The sequence below is a fragment of the Puma concolor genome, chromosome C1 (assembly GCF_028749965.1).
Source record: "Puma concolor isolate L17-30 chromosome C1, mPumCon1.1.hap2, whole genome shotgun sequence".
NCBI lineage: Eukaryota > Metazoa > Chordata > Mammalia > Carnivora > Felidae > Puma > Puma concolor.
In genome coordinates this window covers 106,232,392-106,253,232 of record NC_141674.1, presented here as the reverse complement: position 1 = coordinate 106,253,232, position 20,841 = coordinate 106,232,392, and the positions used below count along the sequence as shown (strand labels likewise).

Genomic DNA, 20,841 nt, shown 5'->3' with positions numbered 1-20,841 from the left:
ATGTGCTCCTCCCCATCACAGTGGAGTTTTAAAAGAAAGCTACCTCTTTAAGATGCTCGAGATCAAGAATTGCTGACAAGAAAAGGTGGGTTTATACAGTTAAAAGAACTGTTCTTTTGTTAAAAGAACAAAAAATTTGACGATGGTACGATAATCCAGCATCTAGAGGTGAGGGGGAGGGGGGGTCTCACATTGAGGTAGCGGCCCAGGTTGCCTTCGAGCTTGGCGTCGATGATGTAGCAAGACTCCTCCCCATCGTAGAACTGGCGTGTGTTCTTACGGACAGGTGCGCTCTCCCCCTTTTCCACAGATGCCATGTTGGTTGATTTAATGGCAATCCCATGGGTTGACTTAAGAGCAAAGCCCCGGGTTGATTTTACTGCCACCTGGCGCTTTGTTGGACCTGGACAGGAAGGAGAACGGGCTTAGGCCCTATCCCATTTCGCGACATTCTACCCCCCCCCACCCCCCACCCCCCACCCCCGTTTCCATCCCACCCACTGCACTGCAGGAATACCGGTTAGCTGGGCCCTTGGGGCAAAGATCCTAACTGGCAGTTTTTTCAAGCAGGATTACATCTGTTGGGTAAAGCCGAGAGGAAAGAGTAGGGAAGTGGAAAGGAGAGAGGAAGGGGATGCGTCGAACAGTTGAGCTGGGAGTCAGAAAACCCTCCCAGACATGTGTCAACTCTTAAGATCTGAATTTTTTCCTCCTACTTCCTTAGCTTCCTTAAAAACGCCTCTATCCCAACTTTCCGATCGTTCCTTCCTACCACCCCCGACATTCTAGACTACCAGACATGTTCTTCTTGTCCTCAAAGTCATCTGCTTCAGAGCCAGAGGAGATGGTCTGGATATCATCGCTGTCCACTGCTGTGGCTGAAGTCTGGCCGGTGGTAGGCTTCCGGCTGGTCCCACTTTCCCCCTCGCTTTCTGTGCTGCTGGACAGTGTTAAGACATCCTGGAAAACAGAAGAGTGAGAAGAAAGAAGAGTAAATGGTGAGGACCCACTCAAGTTCTCGCTCTTCCTATGGTCAGGCAGGAAGAGGCTAAGACTACAGCAAGAGAAAGATTAGCCGCTGGGCAAAGAAAGACAAGGCAGGAAGTCACAGCCAAAGAAATAAGAAGGCATATACTGGGAATTATCATCAAGGACCTGAGGAGGTGAGGGGAATATTCCTCAGACTCAGCGCCAAACACAAGGCTGGGGGAGGTACAGCTTGAGGAACAAGGTCACTTACATCAGCGTTGGACTGAGCAGAAGCCATGAGTCGTCGGCTCTGATGCATACTAGTCTTACTAGGTGGGCGGCGAAGTCCTTCAAGTTTCATGGGAGAAGGATTGTAACCATAATTTCGAGAGCTTTCAGTGATTCTAAAGGGAGGGGAAGGAATAAGAGGGGATCAGATTACTGGCTGTTTCTTAGGCTTTTTTTTTTTTTTTTTTTAACATTTATTTATTTTTTTAAGAGAAAGAGAAAGAGCACGAGTGGGGGAGGGCAGAGAGAGAGGGAGACACAGAATCTGAAGCAGGCTCCAGGCTTTGAGCTGTCAGTGCAGGGCCTGATGCGGGGCTCAAACCCACAAACCATGAGATCATGACTTGAGCTGAAGTCAGACGCTTACCCGACTGAGCCACCCAGGTGCCCCTTTAAAAAAAAATTTTTTTTTAACATTTATCCATTTTTTTTTTTTTAATTTTTTTTTTTTTCAACGTTTTATTTATTTTTGGGACAGAGAGAGACAGAGCATGAACGGGGGAGGGTCAGAGAGAGAGGGAGACACAGAATCGGAAACAGGCTCCAGGCTCTGAGCCATCAGCCCAGAGCCCGACGCGGGGCTCGAACTCACGGACCGCGAGATCGTGACCTGGCTGAAGTCGGACGCTTAACCGACTGCGCCACCCAGGCGCCCCAATCCATTTTTTTTAAGAGAGAGAGACTGAACATGAGTGGGAGAGGGCAGGCTTCTTTTACAGGCTTGAGAGAAGACAGATTTGGAAACAGGTCAGAAACAGCAGCACTTACAAGGACATCTTGTTTCGGTCATCGGGGTCCTGGAAAAGAGCAAGTGAAGGGTTAGATGTTTTCATGGCGCTGGGTGACAGATCCAACAATCAGAGTTCATCTCAAATGACCTCCAAAGACATCGGCCAGTGAGAAGTACACTAAAGAGATTCCTCTGCAGCTCAACAGTAACAATTGTGTTCTCATCAGGACACCCCCTGAGAAGGGTTCTCTAAATCTTCCCAATGACAGACCATAACACACTCAAGGCAAACACCGTGGGCAGATTTTACAAGGACAAGAGTTCACCACCTGTGTTATGTTAAGTTTCAACATCATTAAAAATACATCTATAATCAATTCTTGGTTTTTAACTCTAACAAAAAACAGCAATGTTGTAGATAACTTGACATAACACTAAGTTAAAAAAAAAAAATTACTTATAAATCCTTTACTTCGGAATGAACCAGATACTTTCGCCCCCCAGCAGATTGATTTAAAAAATAATTTGGGGGGCGCCTGGGTGGCTCAGTCAGTTAAGCATCTGACTTCGGCTCAGGTCATGATCTCGCAGTTCATGAGTTCGAGCCCCGCGTCGGGCTCTGTGCTGACAGCTCAGAGCCTGGAGCCTGCTTCCGATTCTGTGTCTCCTCTCTCTCTGCCCCACCCCCATCTGTGGTCTCTTTCTCTCTCTCAAAAATAAACGTTAAATTAAAAAATAAAAAAATAAAAATAAAAAAATAAAAATTAAAAAAAAAAAAAATTTGGTTCTTGGGTGCCTGGGTGGCTCAGTCAGTTGGGCGTCCGACTTCAGCTCAGGCCATGACCTCACAGCCCAGTCCGTGGGCTCAAGCCCCGTGTCAGGCTCTGTGCTGACAGCTCAGAGCCTGCTTCAAACTGTCTCCCTCTCTCTCTCTGTCCCTCCCCCATTCGTGCTCTATCTCTCTCAAAAATAAACATTAAAAAATAAAAATAAAAAAATAATAATTTGGTTCTTTAAGCACCAGGAATGTGTTGGGTGCAGGGGGAAGATAATCAGGTTTGCCACAGAAATAAACATCCAATAAATGATCTACACGTGAAGAATCAGTGTGCCATGTCAAGTTGTTCCATTACCAAAGTTCTACAAAAGCTCCCGCTCTGAGAGTCTTCTGCCACCACTTACCTCTTTCTTGGCCTGCTTGAGATCTCCCTCATCCTTGAAGCCCAGCCCTGAGGTGGAGGCCTTCTCAGCCTCCCCTCTGCCTCCCCCAGCCCGGCCTTCCCCACCTTCGCTAGTCTTGAAGGATGAACGGCTATCAGAGTCAGCAAAGCCACCTTCACTGACACTATTGCAGCTCAACCATGAGGCCACCTTATTCTTGGGTGTCTCTTCAGAGGAAGGCGGATTGCAGCCACCCCCAGGGATCGCTGGAGGGACAGGAATATGGGGGGGCCCAAGGTCTGGGGGGCGGGAGTCCTTGGAAGCCGTCTCAGACAGTCCATTCTCCTTTTGGCCCCGGGTCTGCCTCCGGGTAGCATAGCTGCGCCACACAGAGCTGGTACTGAAGTCCTCATCTTTACAGAAGTTATCATCGGAACTGTCGTCATTGGACTCTTCGGGATCCTCTGTACCGCTGTTGCCATCTTCCTGGTCCTTCAAGTCCACCCCGCTGCTGTCGGACGAACAGGGGGCATCACTCTCATATCCTTCCTTGAAGTTCTCCACACTCTCGATATGGTCCAGATTGGCAAAGTACTCATCACCCATCTCCAGGCCCTCCTTGTCCGCAAAGTCATCTGTCAGGATCTTGCCTGGGAATGAAGAGAATTAAAGGCCTTCTAGGGTTATGAGGATCTTTTAGAGAGTGTAGGGGTCCTTCCCACAATACCTAGCCCAGCAGCACACAGTCAAAAACACCTCCATCATGGGCTCTCCCTTGTCTCTGACGATGCCCTCCTCCTCGGGGTCGTCACGAGAGGCTGGGGAGCTTTACTCTGGTTTCAAATCCTGCCCTCTCTACCATCCCTTTCTGCCTCTTCACTTGGTTTACCAAAAGGGCATCTGCAGCTATGCTGAAAGCCTCTGGGTGGAGGAGGGTGATGTGGGATAAAATGACGTACTGGACTCTGCTCCCACATCCCTCGTCTGAAAAATCCTCTGTCCACTTTCACCCCTTTTCTTGCTTGTCCTTCTGTCCCTCCCTGGTCCACCCCGACAGGCACATCACTTGTCATGTTCTTTACAGAAGAAAATCATGGCCTCCTCTTACTCCCAAGTTCTTGTGTCAAGCATTTTATTCTCATTCACCCTCTTTCTGATTCAATTCCCCGTGGTGTCCTAACCCCAGGGGCAACTCTTTCATCACCAACCTGCATAAATACAGACGAAGGATCCTTTGGCAATGTCATCCAAGCAGCGAATACCCCAGCCCTTGTTCTGTGTCTTGAATAGCTGTAGCCGAACCTGGAGTCCGTGCTGCACCAACCGGTTTGTGCACATGTTTGGGTCACATTTACAACGTTTGTTACACTCATAAACTCTGGGAGGAAGTTACAATAAAATCAGTCATAACGTGATCACTAGAACATCCACGCAGTCCTGTTAACTGTAACAGAACTGTTATGACTCTTGAGGTATCATCACTTATTAGGTAATGATCTAAATGAGTGAATTTACTGAACTGTTTATGCTCTTTGATTCATCTGGGAATATAGCCCAAGGAAGTAATTCAGAACAGGGGAAAGTGATTTATACAGGTATTTATGGCACTAGTAATAGTGAATACCAGAATGTCTACTGCCTGGAGAAAAGCCAAGCAAACTGATGTGAATACAGGTTAAGAGCCATTAAAATCAGTAGACAGGCGGGGCACCTGGGTGGCTCAGTCAGTTAAGTGTCCGACTTTGGCTCAGGTCATGATCTCCACAGCTTGTGAGTTTGAGCCCTGCATCAGGCTCTGTGCTGACAACTCAGAGCCCAGAGCCTGCTTCAGATTCTGTATCTCCCTCTCTCTCTGGCCCTCCCTTGCTCACGCTCACTCTCTCTCAAAAATAAACATTAAAAAAAAAAAATCAGTAGATAAGCTACATCAATGTGCAGAAATAGATATATAAAATAAAGATATGTGAGGAAAGCGGAAACCAGTATGACAGATCCTGAAAGAGACTAAAGAGAAGGAGTTGGAACAAACGTTCACGGGGCTCTTCTGGTAAAGCTGATTTTCATGCTTTTATTTCATGAACATTTACTAAACACCAAGAGCTGTGCTACATACTGCAAACCTGACAATGGAAAAAAAAAATCACAATCTTTCCTCTCAAGGAGCTCATATTCTATCAAGTTTAAGGAAGTGCACAGTTTATTTAAAAAATAAACTACTGAAGTTAGTACCAATTTTTCTGCTCCATCTACTTTGCTCAGTGTTAGCACTTTACTTATTTTCTTGATAAGGAGATTTAAGGGAAACATCTACTTTTGGCAAGATGACACCAGTATAATTACAGAGGTGATGACATTAGTCCTATCCCTTTGGACAAAGATGGTAAGAACAACTTCTAGTCACTGAACATTTACTTTGTGTTTGGCATTATGCTTTACATACTCTATCCTACTCTATCCTCAAAGCAGCCCTATAAGAGTGTTAAATTTTTAACTTAAAAAATTAACTACAAAGTGGGGCGCCTGGCCAGCTCAGTTGGCAGAGCACACAACTCAATCCCGGGGCTGTGATTTTGAGCCCACACTGGGTATAGACGCTACTTTAAAAAAAAAAAAAAAAAACAAAAACCTACAAAAGCATAATATACACAGAAGTACCCAACTGTTCATGTACATGTTTACAGCTCAATGAATCTTCACAAACTGAACATACCATGTCACTAGCAACTTATCAAGAAACAACTTTGTTAGGTCCCTTAAAACCTCAGTGGGGATGGGGGTGTTCATGGTCTTATCCTCTGTTTACACCTAATAAAACAAGATCAGCTAAGAATGGAAAAGTGAGGATTTGGACTTAGGTCTAATCACCACCATAGGAAACTTTCAGAGTAGCTACACTGAATATCATTCAACAAAATTTGAGTGATTACTATGTGCCAGGCCCTGGGTAAGCTGGCTACATGGTGAACAAGACCGGTCCCCATCCTCGTGGAGCTTACGTGCTAAAGGGAAAAAACAGAAAAGCAAGTCAAAACATAAATGAAAGCAGCCCAGCTGGTATAAAGAATACAAACAGGGTGCTCAACGAGAGAATTAAGGGAGTGAAAACGACCTAGTTTTAGAATGACCAAGAAAGGTCTCTTTTGAGGAGGTGCGATTAAAGCCGAGAGCTCAAGGTTAAAGAAGATAACCATGCAAAGAACAGAGGGCGGATGGCAAGCAGAGGGCACAGCATGTACAAAGGCCCTTGAGGTAGGCTGGCACACACTGGGCAGACTGGATCCAGGAACTAAAGAGTATCAGTGTGGCTGGAACAATTTTGGAGGGAGAGAGATACGAAGGGGCCAGATAGCACAGGGTCTTGTGACCCAAGATTAACAGTTAGAATGAAATCTACAGCACAATGGGAAGCTATTAAAGTTTCAGGCAGGGAAGTGATGTATTATTTGTGGTTATATGAAAATATTTTTATGAAACATTTCAAACAGGAAAAAAGATACAATGAACGTTCATCTACTGCCCAGCATTAGCAAATCTAAACATCACTGGAAGATTCAAATTTTTTGATTATAATTAAAACATACATGATACAGTGATGCAGCTAAAGCTAATTAACTGTCTTTTCCTTTGCTTCATTTGCAATTTGCATTCAGCATGAATTCATCTGACTTCCCTGGTAGCCTCGGTCTCCTGCGAAGATGCTCAGACATACCAGGTTTCCTAACAAACCCATCTTCCCAGAGCTTCCCTCCCAACTGGGGCTGCCCTGCTCACACTGGCCGCGGTGTCCAGGGCACGGCTGTCAGCCTGGAAGCCCCCTTCACTCCACCGTCTGTGGGATTCCCCCTCAATTCTCTTTTGAGGTAGAGCCTCTCTTTCCTGGATCAGCATGCTTTCTTCTCTCTTGACTTTCCCCCTTATTTTGGCAAACAATTCCAGTAACTTTCTGAGAAAGGGAATAATGGACGATTTTGAGGTATTTCATGTCTAAAAAATGCCTTTAGCTTACTTTCACACTTAAAACTGCTGGCCTGGGGTTTAGAACTCTAGGTTAGAAATAATTTCCCCTTAGAATTCTGAAAAGAGTCCTTAATTTCCATCTAGCTCCCAATGTCATTTTGAGAAGGCTGAAGATATTCTGAGTCTTTATTTTTGTGGTCTACTTCTCTTCTCTAGAAGCTTTTAGGACTTTTTTTGTCTTCAGTGTTCTGTGGACACAATGATTACATTTTATTATCCTGTGTTTTAGTGGGGCTCTGTTTTCATCCTTTATGCCGGGATGTGACCGGCATTTTCCATTTGGAAACATTTCCCATTTTCCACTATGTGAAAATTTCTGAATTACTTCATTGATGTTTTTCTTCTCCTGTTCTGTTAATTATGTATCCTGAACACAGGTTTGTTAGTTTCCATGTTCACATATAACCATTTTACCAAGTTTTACCCCACTCTTTCATTGTCTTCCTCTTTCCCTTACATGCTGGCTTCACCTCCTCTGCTCAGTCTTTAGAGGGCCCAGGGCTTATCTCTTCTGTTATCAATATTCTCTCTGGGTGAACTCATCCAGGCTTTATGTACCACCCCTGTGTTCAGGATTCCGAATTCTTTTTTTTAATGTTTATTTTTTTTTTGAGAGAGAGACACACACAAAGTGTGAATGGGGGAGGGGCAGAGGGCGATAGAGGGAGACACAGAATCCGAGAGATCCAAAGCAGGCTCCAGGCTCCGAGCGGTCAGCACAGAGCCCGACTCGGGGCTCGAACTCACAAATGGTGAGATCATGACCTGACCGAAGTTGGACACTTAACAGACTGAGCCACCCAGGTGCCCGATTCCTAATTCTTTATGTCCAGCCCTTATGCTTCTCTCCAGAAACCTCACTGCCTTCCTGACATTTCTCCTTGGATTGCCTAGGAGGCACCGCAAACACAACACGGCCAAAAGATGAGTTTCAACCAGATTACCACTCCCCTAGCCTTCTATCTTAATAAAAAGCACCAACACCCACTTTGTTGCCCCACTATAAAGTTTAGAGGATTTGTCCTGGATTCTGCTGCTTCCCTCCCAGTCCAGTCAATCTATCACGTTCTGGAGCTCTATGTCCAAATGCATCCCAAATCTACCCTCTTTTTTTAAAAAAATGTTTGTTTCTTTATTTCCAGGGGGGAGAAGAGGAGTAGAGAGAGAGGGAGAGCAAGAATCCCAAGCAGGCTCTGCACTGTCAGAGCAGAGACCAACATGGGGTCGAACCCACAAACCATGAACTCATGACCTAAACTGAGATCAAGAGTCAGATGCTTAACTGAGTCACACAGGCCTCCATCAAATCTACCCTCTTTTGTCTCCACTGCCACGTGTACTAGTAAAGCCCCAGCAACCACTGCTTCTCACCTGTATTCCCATAATTATCTCCTAAGTGGACTTCCTAATTTTACTTTTGCTGCCCTAAGCCCTAGTCTCTATACAGAAGCCACAGTAACCTTCAAAAGGCAGATGGAATCAGGGCACCTTGGTGGCTCAGTCAGCTAAGCATCCGACTGCTGATATCAGCTCGGGTGATGATCTTGCTGTTGTGAGATCAAGCCCCTCACTGGGCTCTATGCACTGGGTGTGGAGCCTGCTTGGGATTCTCTCTCTGCCCCTCCCCTGTTCTCTCGCTCTCAAAATAAAATTTAAAACAAAACATTAAAAAAAAAAGGCAGATGGCATCATTTGCCTGCTTAAAATTCTCAAACAACTTCCTAGCGCACCATGAATTTGGTTCTAATTTTTTTTTTTTTTAGTATTTATTCATTTTTGAGAGTGAGAGAGACAGACCATGAGCAGGGGAGGGGCAGAGAAAGAGGGAGACACAATCTGAAGCCGGCTCCAGGCTCTGGGCTGTCAGCACAGGGCCTGACGCGGGGCTCGAACTCACAGACTGTGAGATCATGACCTGAGCTGAAGTCGGACGCTTAACCGACTGAGCCACCCAGGCGCCCCGGTTCTAATTTTTATTCTGATATACAAAAGTCCTATATAATCAGGTCTCTGCTTACTTCTCTCTGAACAGATCTCACTTCCCAGAGTAACTGCAGTCTGTTAGGATATACACACACTATGAAGTTAAGATCATCTTTAACTGCAATTGCTAGATTCTATTCAATCTTATGTCTTCATTTCAAGGAAAGTCTGAGGAAGAAACGTGTTGGAAATTCAGTAAATAAGGTTTAACTGATAAAATACCTGGTTTCGGTTACTCTATTTTTGGTTCCAATGTTTAGAAATGTCTCTGAAGTGCTTTGCTTTCCCCTACTTACCCTGTGGGCAGACACTCTTCTAGTCTCTTGTACTGGTAGCCAGAATTAGGGTTGATCTGGCCGCCCGGGGTACAGGCTGTGGCCTGGATAGTTAGCTGATGACAGGCACACTTGGACCTGAGTAAGACAGAAGGGGACAATGGCTAGAGCCGTGAGGCTTCCTTTAGAGGTAGGAAGTACTACAGAAGCGCAGGGAGGTGGTAGTGAAGTTTCCTTTTCTTCTGTCATACATATAAATGAATAAGGAAAAGACAAGAAAACACAGCAGAGTGAGAATAAGACAAAATGAAACCAATGGCAATTGAAAGCACGATGGGAGGGACACAAAGGAAAAAGGAGAATCAGAGAAAGAAAAACACAGGACACAGGTACCCAGGATCACGCAATGGGGGCCAAGTTAGACTCCAGCCTTCCCGGCAGGAGCTCCAGCTAAGGGAGGAAGTAAAGGGGTGGGGGGGAAGGAATGCAGATATAAGACAAAGGAAGAGATGGAGAGAAAAGGCAAAGATAATGAAGTTGGGGACAGGGTCAGCAACTACCCTCCCAACTCACTTGTCACGGCACCCATCCTTGCAGTCACAGCCGACCAGAAATTCTGGGCCTGTGTTAATGAAAACACCCTTGCCAGGGATTCGTTCCTTACTATAGGCCACCTGGGGTGGGGGGGTTGTGTCAATCTCATTGACACAGGATAGGGGGACATCTTCCTTCCCATAGGTGATATCCAGAATGTAGTAAAAAGGTTTATAGGGCTGAAACTTGCGGTCCACAAGAACATATGGATCCAAACAGAACATCTCCAGGAAGAGGAAGTCACAGCCAGTCTCAAAAAGATAGCGTTCAATCTCCTGCATTGTCCGAAGGCAGAGGCCACAGGGTGTCTTATAGATCACGTGAAAGCCCATCTTGCGGTTAACTCGGCGACGGGCTGTCATCCGCCGGAAGTCATAGAGCAGCGGGACCAGCAGTGGGTTCTTGCCCCGGTACTGTGCACTTCTCATAGGTCTAACTCGAGACAGACACGTATAGCTGCACACATGAGGTAAATAGAAGAGCTTCTCCATGGGGGCACGGTAGGAGGGCTCCGCTGGGGCCCGTTCTAACATGCCATGGAAGGCTGGGGGCACGGGAGGTGCTGGGGGCGCTGCTGGGGCAGAGGCTGTTGGGCCTAAAGGTGATCTGCAAATGACACGCAAGAGATCAGGTAAGACAGCAACAGGACCTCCCTGCTGCGTACGGACCCCTGAAGCTGGCTAACCCATTTGTCTCCCAAACAGCTGTGCTCTTGAAGCTGTCAGGTTTCCCGTCGCTTCACCAAACCTGGACAATGAAGGGCCCCGGTTACTCCTCACTGACTGAGAATATCTCTACCTCAACAGTGCACCTTTTTTCCTAACACGTTTTTGGCCTGTGAATTATGGAAGTAGAGTCTAGTCTTCTACCAATGCTTTTTCCCCTTTTGTGTGTCCTACAGATATCTTTACTAATTCCTGTGATTCAAAGAAAGAGGCAATAGTGATCCCTTTCTATTGTACCAATGATGATGCCACATTCAGTGACAAGTTTTAACAAATGACTTTCTAGTGATTCCTTATTTCTTGGCACTTAGTTCCTAATTCAATTATTTTACATTCTGTTTCCAGGTTAAAGCTTTCCTTTCAAGTTCAAACTCCTCACCTTATAACCTTAACTAAGCACCTTGGAGCCAAGTAACGTCTCCATACAGTGACCATCTAGTCCACACTGCCACCTCCCCACAGAGAGCCTGGGAGTTTCTCACCTATATGTCTGGTTGCTCCCAGGTTTCCCAGCAGGAACATTTTCACTGAGTGCAGGAGATGTAGGGGAGGAATGACCAGAGCCCACAGATCCTGGTCGGAAGGATGTGCTCTTTTTGGCTACCTGCTTCCGAGATTGGGCAAGCTGACTTTCCAAGCTGCTAGGAGATCAGACATCATACAGTAAAGGATATGGAAATGCAATATGGAAGAAACTAGCAAATAAGAAAAAATGTCACTCACTCATTGTCACCTGCCTGCGGGGACACAGGGGGAGCAGGGGGGACAGGGGGAGCAGGGGGGGCAGGGGGAGCAGGAGGGGCTGTAGGCTGTGGGGGCTCCGTTGGCTTGAACTGGGTCCCAGTACTGGTCAGATCCTGGGTGTACTGGACCACAGGGCCTTTGCTCCTCACAGCACCTATAGAGGAAAAAGGTATTGACCACTGAAGATGACATCTGCGTCATATATATTCATGCACACATGTTCTCCGTTTACATAATGTGAAAAAGTAGCAACATTCTGAGTGTTAAGACCCTCGGTTCTCATGATTTACACCAAAGAGTGAAAATACTGGCATAGGCTGGCTTTGACTCAAATAATACTTTATCTTCCTGCCCCAAATGATTTACGTTAGTAATTATGTTACACTTTAGTGAAAGCTTATAAAAACATATTCTTTGATCAACTCATGTTATCAGGAAAACTCAACCAGAAAGTATGCCAGGAACATGTGAAAACAAAAGCACTTTTGGCTTTAAAAAAAGTCCACGGATAACATACAAAGCAGTTATCCTCGTGTGGACAACAAGGGCAACTACTACCGCCTCTACCCCTAACCTAAGCCAGTCATTTCAGATCTGTATGGGGTCGTTTAGAAAGAATCAGAGCCACGGCGTATGGGGGCAGCACCACAAACCCATCGCCACAACTGGAAACAACTCAGGGCACAGGTCCCGTTTCCAGGGAGTCATAGTGTCATGCTGGTAAACAAAGAACACCTTTTGTGTGTAATCTCCTTTGCTTTCGTCCATTTCTTTCCTCCCCCAGGGTCCTTCAGGACATACCCATATTTGGACGTGTCCTGAGCGGTCCCCCTTGCTTCTTCTCTAGTGCGGAGGCTGAGGAGGTCTTCATGCTGAACATGGGCTCTAGCCGTGTGGAGCCTCGATAGATCCATTCGCATCTTTTGTCATCCTAGGGGATCGGGAGGAGTGAAGGATAGAGGGAAACGGGTTAAAGGCTAGAATCTATCCTGCCATCTGTGGAGAATACGCCTCCATGTGCCTCCTTGAAGGAAATCTTTCTGATGAGTCCCCAATTCCCTATCTAGTCAATAAACTTATGTTCCAGGCTCCGTGACAGCCATCATACACTCCTTAGGAAATTACGGGAGAGACAGGTGTTTTATATTGACTCTACGAAGCGTGACAAGGATCGTAAGGCCTTAGGAACAAAAAGGACTGTAATTCTAAGAAAAGTATGAGAGGGGGAAACAGGACAGGTACAGAAGATCCAAGAGTTAACCTGGGCCTTGAAAGGTCATCAACCCCTAATTCCTTGATGCCTCCTTTTTGTCTATGCTACTAAAACCCTGACCCTGAACAAGTCGAACTGCCTGCTGTGTGCTTACGTACAATAGGAGTATCCTTAGGAAGAGAAAAAAACCCAAAAAAACAAACCAACATGCAGATTAGCATCATAATTAAATTCAGGTAATTTATCTTCAATAACCATCACAGAAAAATACAAAAGGACGAAGCAAAATCTGACCCGAAATGGTGAGAACAGGGAGGAGGACAAGAAAGAAGAAAGTTATGGAGGACGACAAAATCATCCTCATTACTGCCTCTTATGCTCCCCCATGCCACCCTGACCCTTCCTCCAAACCACGGGGGAACAACAGTACCAGGAAGAGGATCCTGACTAGGCTGCCATCCACCTCCTCGACCCGGGACTTCCACCATGTGCCTTCCCACTCAGTCTTGATAAGCTGGCCACTCTTGAGTAGCACCATAGGGCGGTTGGGGTAGGCTGTGATGTACTCCTCTATGAAGTCTCGGCAGGAGATGTCTTCTATGTCCTCCCATGTCTTTTTCACTGTCCCAAGGAAGAATGAAGGCTCAGAGAGGGCAGGTAGGGCAGGTCTTTTTTTTTTTTTTTTAAAGTAATCTTTACACCCAGTGAGTCAGCCAGGTGTCCCAAGGCATGTCTTGATAGGAAAAAATGAATGGTTGGCCAGGAGATGTTGGGTATTTTTCAAGTTGGGAGGGAGAGAAAAAATAAATGAAGAAAACATAACCTTAAGGAAGCAAAACCAAGACTACCTGAAAGTCCTGAACCTAATGTGTAAGTGCACACACAGATCAGGTAAATACTAAGCAGGCAATATGCAAATAGAGATGAGTCACTCATTTCATAAAAATGGATGTTTGGTTTAGGAAAATTCAAGTGGAGGGGCGCCTGGGTGGCTCAGTTGGTTAAGCATCCGATTCTTGGTTTTGGCTCAGGTCAGGGTCTCATGGTTCATGAGTTTGATCCCCTGCATCGGACTCTGTGCGGACAGTGTTGAAACTGCTTGGAACTCTCTCTCTCCCTCTCTCTCTGCCCCTTCCCCACTCTCTCTCTCTCAAAATAAATAAAAACTTTAAAAAAAAAGGAAAATTCAAGTGGAAATTCTTGCTACCTTTATATAAGTCTAGAGGTAAATAAAAAAAAAAGCTCAGGCGGCATCATGAAATTGATAAAAAAAAATATTCGTCCTTCCTTCTCATTCTATCAGGCTACTTCTATGGACCCTGAATGCATTTACTGCCATGTTATGCGGAAACACAGCAGTGTTAGTTGACTCTTCTGTAATTAAAAATAAGTGCTCTGTAACAGTCTGTTCCCAAGCCAGAGACACGAGTGTAGAGGACAGCATGAAGCTTCCATCTAACACAGCTTCTACAGAAAGCAGATTTATACAGATATATACAAATGTTAGATGAAGCATGAGACTAGGAAAGAAGTAACACTTATTCCATTTAGAAATGAAACGAAAACATGCTACAATACGAGCATCCACTGAAAGTCCGTCATGATCTCTTAGTGTGCCACTCTTTGGCTATAAAGGCCCCAGCAGCACTAGAGATGGACAAATAGAACTGATCTCCCAAAGGATATTAATCAAACTTACACTCTTTGAGACAGAAGCACCAAAAATATCAGTGCTTTTCAACTGATTATCTTAAGAAATACAAGGTAGAGATGGAAATGGATGGAACTCAGAAAGAAGGGAGGGACACTCACGTGGCCGGCAAATGGGATACAGTTCAGATTGTGTGACATAGGAAGCGTACCCATCATCAAAGAAAATGAGAAACCTGTAAGGAAGGTGATGGTAGAAAGATCAGGGGTTCTGACATTTTTTAGCACGACCTACAGAAATCATAGTTTCCACTCTTGATCACAAATAGGACACACTCTTGTGAAGATGTTTCAGTCTACTACTTTCTTCCTATTATCGTTCCTTCCAAGGGTTAGGAAGCCTCTCAATCTAACCAACTTATCTCCACTTTTCCAACAGTTATTTATTCTTGTTCCACTACCAGGTTCGTATTCTGCTAAAACCATTTAGTCTCCCCTTCCTTCCTATTATCCTAACAATCTTGATGCCTCTCCTAGTTTTCCTCCAAGTTTTCTCCTTGAGAAAAAAAAGAAAAAAAGAAGAAAGAATCACCCACATGACTCCTGTGGCATAGAAAGAGCAAGGGTTTCTGGCCACTGGGGACTAAACACAAAAGCTAATTGTGAGATCTATGATCGAATAGTCACTCTACTGGACTTCACTCTCTTTACAATCCTCTGTCCAGGTACCTGAGCTTGTTTTTGACGTTTGGTGTCTCAGCTACAATGCCAGCATAGAGCCAGACCTGATTCCCATCCTTGTACTTGGCCACCACTCGACTGCCCACAAACAGCTTGTCAGCAGGAGGGTGGTAATCATAGGCAATATGGTTCCCTGACAGTAGACTCTTCCCTTTGTTGTCAAATTTCACCTTGTACTTCTTTCCTGGTCCTGAGTAAAAAGAAAAGATACACAAAAAAATTTTAAAAACCATTGGTTTCCATGTAAATAGGACTACTACATGGGAGACAAAAGGCAAGGCTGTGGGGAAAAGAAATGATCGGCAATGGAGACCTGCAGGTTGCCTTTCATTAGCTCTTCTTCTAGCTTGAACATACCGACCGTCTGGATGGCAATAAGGGTGCCTTTGTGCCATGTCTTAGTTCTCTTCTTGCCCAGGATGCGCATGCTGACTATTAGGTCACCATCTTTGCTCAGTTCTCCAGACATCTGACTCAAGGTTCCTACGGAATAGAGCAAAGTTGTTCTAAAGAGATATGGCATAGACTGGGAACATGAATGGAAAAGTAAAGAGGGTATAATATAGTAACCATGGAAAAGGGGGTAATCAATGATCCTTATCACTTCTGGGGCTCTCTCAGGCAGACACAAAAAAACTACAGATGACTCAACTATTTATGCCAATAGGAAAAACTTGCAAAAATTGAAATTCACATTAACAAAAACATCTCACATCAAGTGTCTCTAGCTCTTTATTAACAATATTAATTATACTCATTAAATGCTAAGTAGCATTTACAAAACATTTTTCTGCAGGGGATCTAATAACATCCCCATTCAACAAAGCTTTCTTCAGACCTCTTTACAAGAGTTTGAGTTGCTTTTTTTTTTTTTTTAAGTTTTTATTTATTTTTGAGAGAGAGACAGAGAGACAGAGTGTGAGAGGGGGAGGGACAGAGACAGAGAGGGAAAAACAGAATCTGAAGCAGGCTCCAGGCTCTGAGCTGTCAGCACAGAGCCCGATGCAGGGCTTTAACTTATGAACTGCGAGATCATGACCTGAGCTGAAGTCGGACGCTTAACTGAATGAGCCACCCAGGCACCCCTGAGTTACTCTCTTCTAATCTCTATCTAGAAGTAGTCCTGACCACAAAGCTAAAATGGTATTTGGATAATACGCACATCAGAAAATCAGCAGACAAAAGACTTAAGCAGACAAGGAAAACCTTTGGTGTCTAAAGAACCCAACAGAGGGGCGCCAGGGAGGCTCAGCTGGTTGAGCGTCCAAGTGCTGATTTCAGCTCAGGTCATGATCCCAAGGTCCTGGGATCAACCCCCGCATCAGGCTCTGTGCTGAGCATGGATCCCACTTAACATTCTCTCTCTGCCCACCTATGCCCCTTTCCCCAGCTTGCACACTCTAAAATAAATAAAATGAAAAAAGAAAAAAGTATTTTAAAGAACCCAAAAGAGGTGAAGGAGGATTCTGAGATGCTAAACCAAAGCCAGTTATCCATGAAATCTCTGTAGGAATTCACTCCCCCACCTATACTGGGGAACCTCCTGACCCTAACCTTTATGTAGATCTTGGGAGCTGCTCTTTTTGTTGACAGCATCCATGAACTTCTGGACATCTTGAGCTGACTTTCTTAAGGCAGCCATAGCCTCACGGAGCTGTAAGAAAGATGATGAGGGAAACAAGTTTTAAAATAGCATGGGTTAAAGGCACTTGGGTGGCTCAGTTGGTAAAGCATCGGACTCCTGATTTTGGCTTAGGACATGATCTCGCAGTTCCTGAGATGGAGCCCTGCCTCTCTCCTCTGTCTCTGCCCCTCCCCCACCCGTGTGTGTGTGTGTGTGTGTGTGTGTGTGTGTGTGTGCGCGCGCGCGCGCGCGCTCTCTCTCCTTCTCTCTCAAAATAAAATATCTTTTTAATTAAAAAAATAGCATGGCTTAGACTTGAGAATGAGAACTTGTCTTTCAAAAAAAAAAAATAAAATGAGCTATATTTGGAAGGTCATGGTTACTTTATCAGGCGAAGCTGCCCTTTCTTATAAATCTGGTTCAGAGATCAGCTTCAGGGAGGCTTCCTTGGTTAATCTCACCTAGCTGGTCCCCACCAAATTCTACATTCATATAGCACTTGTGCATGCATTTCTAAGTAACCTCTTTTGTATCCTTAGAACATCTACTAAAGGACTGGAACCCACAGGACTGATTACAGAGTGGATGATTATGTTGATGGCTGAAGCAACTGAATGGTCAGACCAGAAGTTTCTCACATTTTCATATTCTTACCTCTCACCTTTACCTTCCCCATCCCAACTCACCTTCTGGTCTTTGGGTGTTCTGCTCCCAGCATCACCTATGGATGAGAAAAACTCAAATGAGCATAAAAGACTTACAACATAAGAATTTCCAAGAAATCAACAAACTGAGCTACTTAAAAACATTATCACAGAAGCATTACTAATAACACATGACAACTAAATATATAAACATATACATTAAAAGTACTAAATGGTCCAGAAAGATACACAGCAAATAGGTGACAGTGCTTACCTGGGGATAAAGTACTGGGATAGGTGGTAGTTTACAGGAGTTTGGTTTTTCACTGCATTATTTTTCTTTTTTAAAGTAGGCTCCATGCTCAATGTGGGGCTTGAACTCATGACCATGAGATCAAGAGTTGCACACTCTACTGAATGAGCCAACCAGGTGCCATTATATTTAAATTTTTATAACAACAATTTGCTTATGGATTATCTGAATGATCTGACAAATGAGATGTGGTCAAGGAATGAAGCAAAAGTATGTTTATTGTTGAGTAGTGCTGGCCAATAGAACTTTCCGCTGTGATAATGTTCTATATTGTACTGTTAAATCTGCTAACATTTGGCTACTAAGCACATTAAATGTAGCTAGTCCAACAGAGAAAGTAAATTTTGAATTTTATTTAAAAATTTTAAAAATTCAGATATAATTCACATACCATAAATGTTTAATTCAGTGGTTTTTAGTATATTCACAAAGTTGTTGTACAACTATCGCTACCACCTAATTCCAGAAAATTTTCATCACCCCGGAACAAAATCAACTAATGAGTATGAGGTTTCTTTCTGGGGTGATGAAAACACCCATTAGCAGTAATTCCCCATTCAACCTTCCTGCTAACTGCCAGTAACCACTAATCTACTTTCTGTCTCTATGGATTTATCTATTCTGGACATTTCATATAAGCGAAATCATATATGTGGCTCATCACATGAAATTCCTTTTTACGGCTGAATAATATTCCATTATATGAATATGCCATATTTTGTTTATCCATTCACCAACTGATGGACATTTGGGTTGTCTCCACTTTTTAGCTATTATGAACAATGCTGATTTGAACATTTCTATAGCCATTTTTATATGGGCACAAGTTATCATTTCTCTTGGGTATATGGCTAGGAGTGGAACTGCAGGGCCATACAGTAATTCCATGTTTAACCTTTTGAGGAACTGAAAGACTTCCAAAGTGGCTGTACCATTTTTTAATCCCACAAGCAATATAGAGGATTCCAGTTTCTCCACATCAACACTTGTTACTGTCTTTTTGATTACAGCCATCTTAATTAGTATAAAATGGTTCTGACTTGCATTTCCTTAATGATTAATGACATCAAGCATCTTTCCATGTATTTATTGGTCATTTACGAATCTTATTTGAAGAAATAACTATTCAAATGTCTTGCCCATTTTTTAACTGGGTTGCCTTTTTTCATTCTTGAGTTAACAGGTTTTTTTTAAGTTTATTTATTTTTTAAGTTTATTTTTTAAAGTCTATTTTTATTTATTTTAAGCTTATTTATTTTATTATTGAAGAGAGAGAGAGAGAGAGAGAGAATCCCAAGCAGGCTCTGTGCTGTCAGCCCAGAGCCCAATGTAAGGCTGGATCCCACAAACTTGATGTCCAAATCAAGAGTTGGACACTTAACTAACTGAGCCATCTGGGCACCCTAACGGTTCTTGGTATATTCTGGAAAATACCAGACCCTTCACATTTTGCATAATTTAAACAGTCACATGTGTATAGCGGCTACTGTATTGGACAGTGCCGATTTAGAGATTTATAACATCTGTTTAAATGGAAAGCAGGGGTGCCTAGGTGGCTCAGTTGTTTAAGTGTCTGACCCCAGACTTCAGCTCAGGTCATGATCCATGATCTTGCGGTTCACAGGTTTGAGCCCCATGGGCTCTGGGCTGACAGTGTGGAGTCGGCTTGGGATTCTCTCTCTTGCCTCTTTCTGCCTGCCTTCCCCCCCCCCCCCCCCATGCTCCCACACAGGCATGCGCTCTCTCTCAAAATGAATAAACTTAAAATAAATAAATAGATAAAAATGGAAAGCAATGGTGGTAATCATTTCACAATATACACGTATATCAAATCACTGTTTTACACCTTAAACTAATACAATGTTATATGTCAATTATATTTAAATAAAACTAGGAGAAAAAGGCAGCAAAAAAAGAAAAAACTAAAATTAAAAATAGAAAGCAATGTAAATGTTCTAAGAACAATGTCCACTTAACAAAATAAATAAACTGTAACATCTCCAGATGAGGTTCATAATGAATCTTCAGTAACAGGAGACTGCTAAAGATATATTAAGTTTTAAAAGTTGGAACACATAGTCATTTGTGGGATATGAACTCAACCTTGGAGAGAATACAGACATCCCTGTGCATTCCTCAAAGAGCTGTGAATATAGTATATGATTAAGGATCTGTTATCTTACACCTCTCACAACTGTAAAAGGCTTCAAAACACATCCTACATTTCTTTCTTTCAGGAAGGACAGTTCTTAATCTTGTAGGGCCTTTGTATTTAAGCGCCCCTTAAAAGTAAAAGTATTCATGTGGTAAAAAAATTCAAACATTATTAAAAGGACACACAGTAAAAATACACTTCCCTCATACTCCTGCTTCTAGTTCCTCTCCTCAGAAACAACCAATATTATCAGTTTCTGTTGCAGCCAAAGATAAATGTAAATATGTACTCTTTCCCCTATTCTTTTACTCACTTTCAACATCAGTTTTTATGTTGCTTTTTATACCTCAAATATCTAGGAAAGTATTTCCTCTTAGTACCTATAAATCTGGTTCTTTTTATCCCTTTTTTTATTGTGGTAAAATACACATAACATAAAATATACACCACCTTAACCATTTTTAAGTGTACAGTTCAGTAGTTTAAGCACATTCATACTGATGTGCAACCATCAATTTTGCTGAAAAATATTAAGGACTAAATAAATTATTTTTATGTAGAACAACTGAATAGCATGAAGTTATCAGCTATTCCTAAATTGATCTTTTAATAATGTCAATAGTTTTTGTTTTGGTTTTTGTGGGTTTTTTTTTGTCAGGGAGGGAGGGAGTGGAGAATATGACACGCTGACTCTCAAATACATATATAAGCACAAAAGATAAAAAGAACCAAGACAGGGGCGCCTGGGTGGCACAGTCGGTTAAGCGTCCGACTTCAGCCAGGTCACGATCTCGCGGTCCGTGAGTTCGAGCCCCGCGTCAGGCTCTGGGCTGATGGCTCAGAGCCTGGAGCCTGTTTCCGATTCTGTGTCTCCCTCTCTCTCTGCCCCTCCCCCGTTCATGCTCTGTCTCTCTCTGTCCCAAAAATAAATAAACGTTGGAAAAAAAAAAAAAAACAACCAAGACAAACATGAAGAACAACAAAGTAAGGTGACTGGAGTTAACAGATATAGAAA

The 20,841-nt window shown here is 43.6% G+C and overlaps 1 protein-coding gene across 6 annotated transcripts in view; it reads right to left on the bottom strand.

The window, feature by feature from the left end:
* Positions 1 to 20,841, bottom strand: part of SETDB1 (SET domain bifurcated histone lysine methyltransferase 1) — a 35,151-nt gene that overhangs the window by 808 nt on the left and 13,502 nt on the right. For 3 of the 6 annotated variants that reach the window (XM_086718142.1, XM_086718141.1, XM_086718144.1), the window contains 17 exons: positions 17,401 to 17,435; positions 16,645 to 16,744; positions 15,448 to 15,573; positions 15,079 to 15,280; positions 14,512 to 14,585; positions 13,130 to 13,320; positions 12,288 to 12,417; positions 11,466 to 11,640; positions 11,225 to 11,383; positions 9,997 to 10,623; positions 9,445 to 9,561; positions 4,357 to 4,526; positions 3,170 to 3,798; positions 2,026 to 2,054; positions 1,241 to 1,373; positions 795 to 960; positions 192 to 403 (listed from right to left, as the gene is read on the bottom strand). In XM_086718142.1, the coding sequence (XP_086574268.1) occupies positions 192 to 403; positions 795 to 960; positions 1,241 to 1,373; positions 2,026 to 2,054; positions 3,170 to 3,798; positions 4,357 to 4,526; positions 9,445 to 9,561; positions 9,997 to 10,623; positions 11,225 to 11,383; positions 11,466 to 11,640; positions 12,288 to 12,417; positions 13,130 to 13,320; positions 14,512 to 14,585; positions 15,079 to 15,280; positions 15,448 to 15,573; positions 16,645 to 16,744; positions 17,401 to 17,435 (3,275 nt within the window). Of the gene's footprint in view, positions 1 to 191; positions 404 to 794; positions 961 to 1,240; positions 1,374 to 2,025; positions 2,055 to 3,169; positions 3,799 to 4,356; positions 4,527 to 9,444; positions 9,562 to 9,996; positions 10,624 to 11,224; positions 11,384 to 11,465; positions 11,641 to 12,287; positions 12,418 to 13,129; positions 13,321 to 14,511; positions 14,586 to 15,078; positions 15,281 to 15,403; positions 15,574 to 16,644; positions 16,745 to 17,400; positions 17,436 to 20,841 lie in introns of those variants that run through there. The other 3 variants (XM_086718143.1, XM_086718146.1, XM_086718145.1) reach the window with 3 other exon arrangements.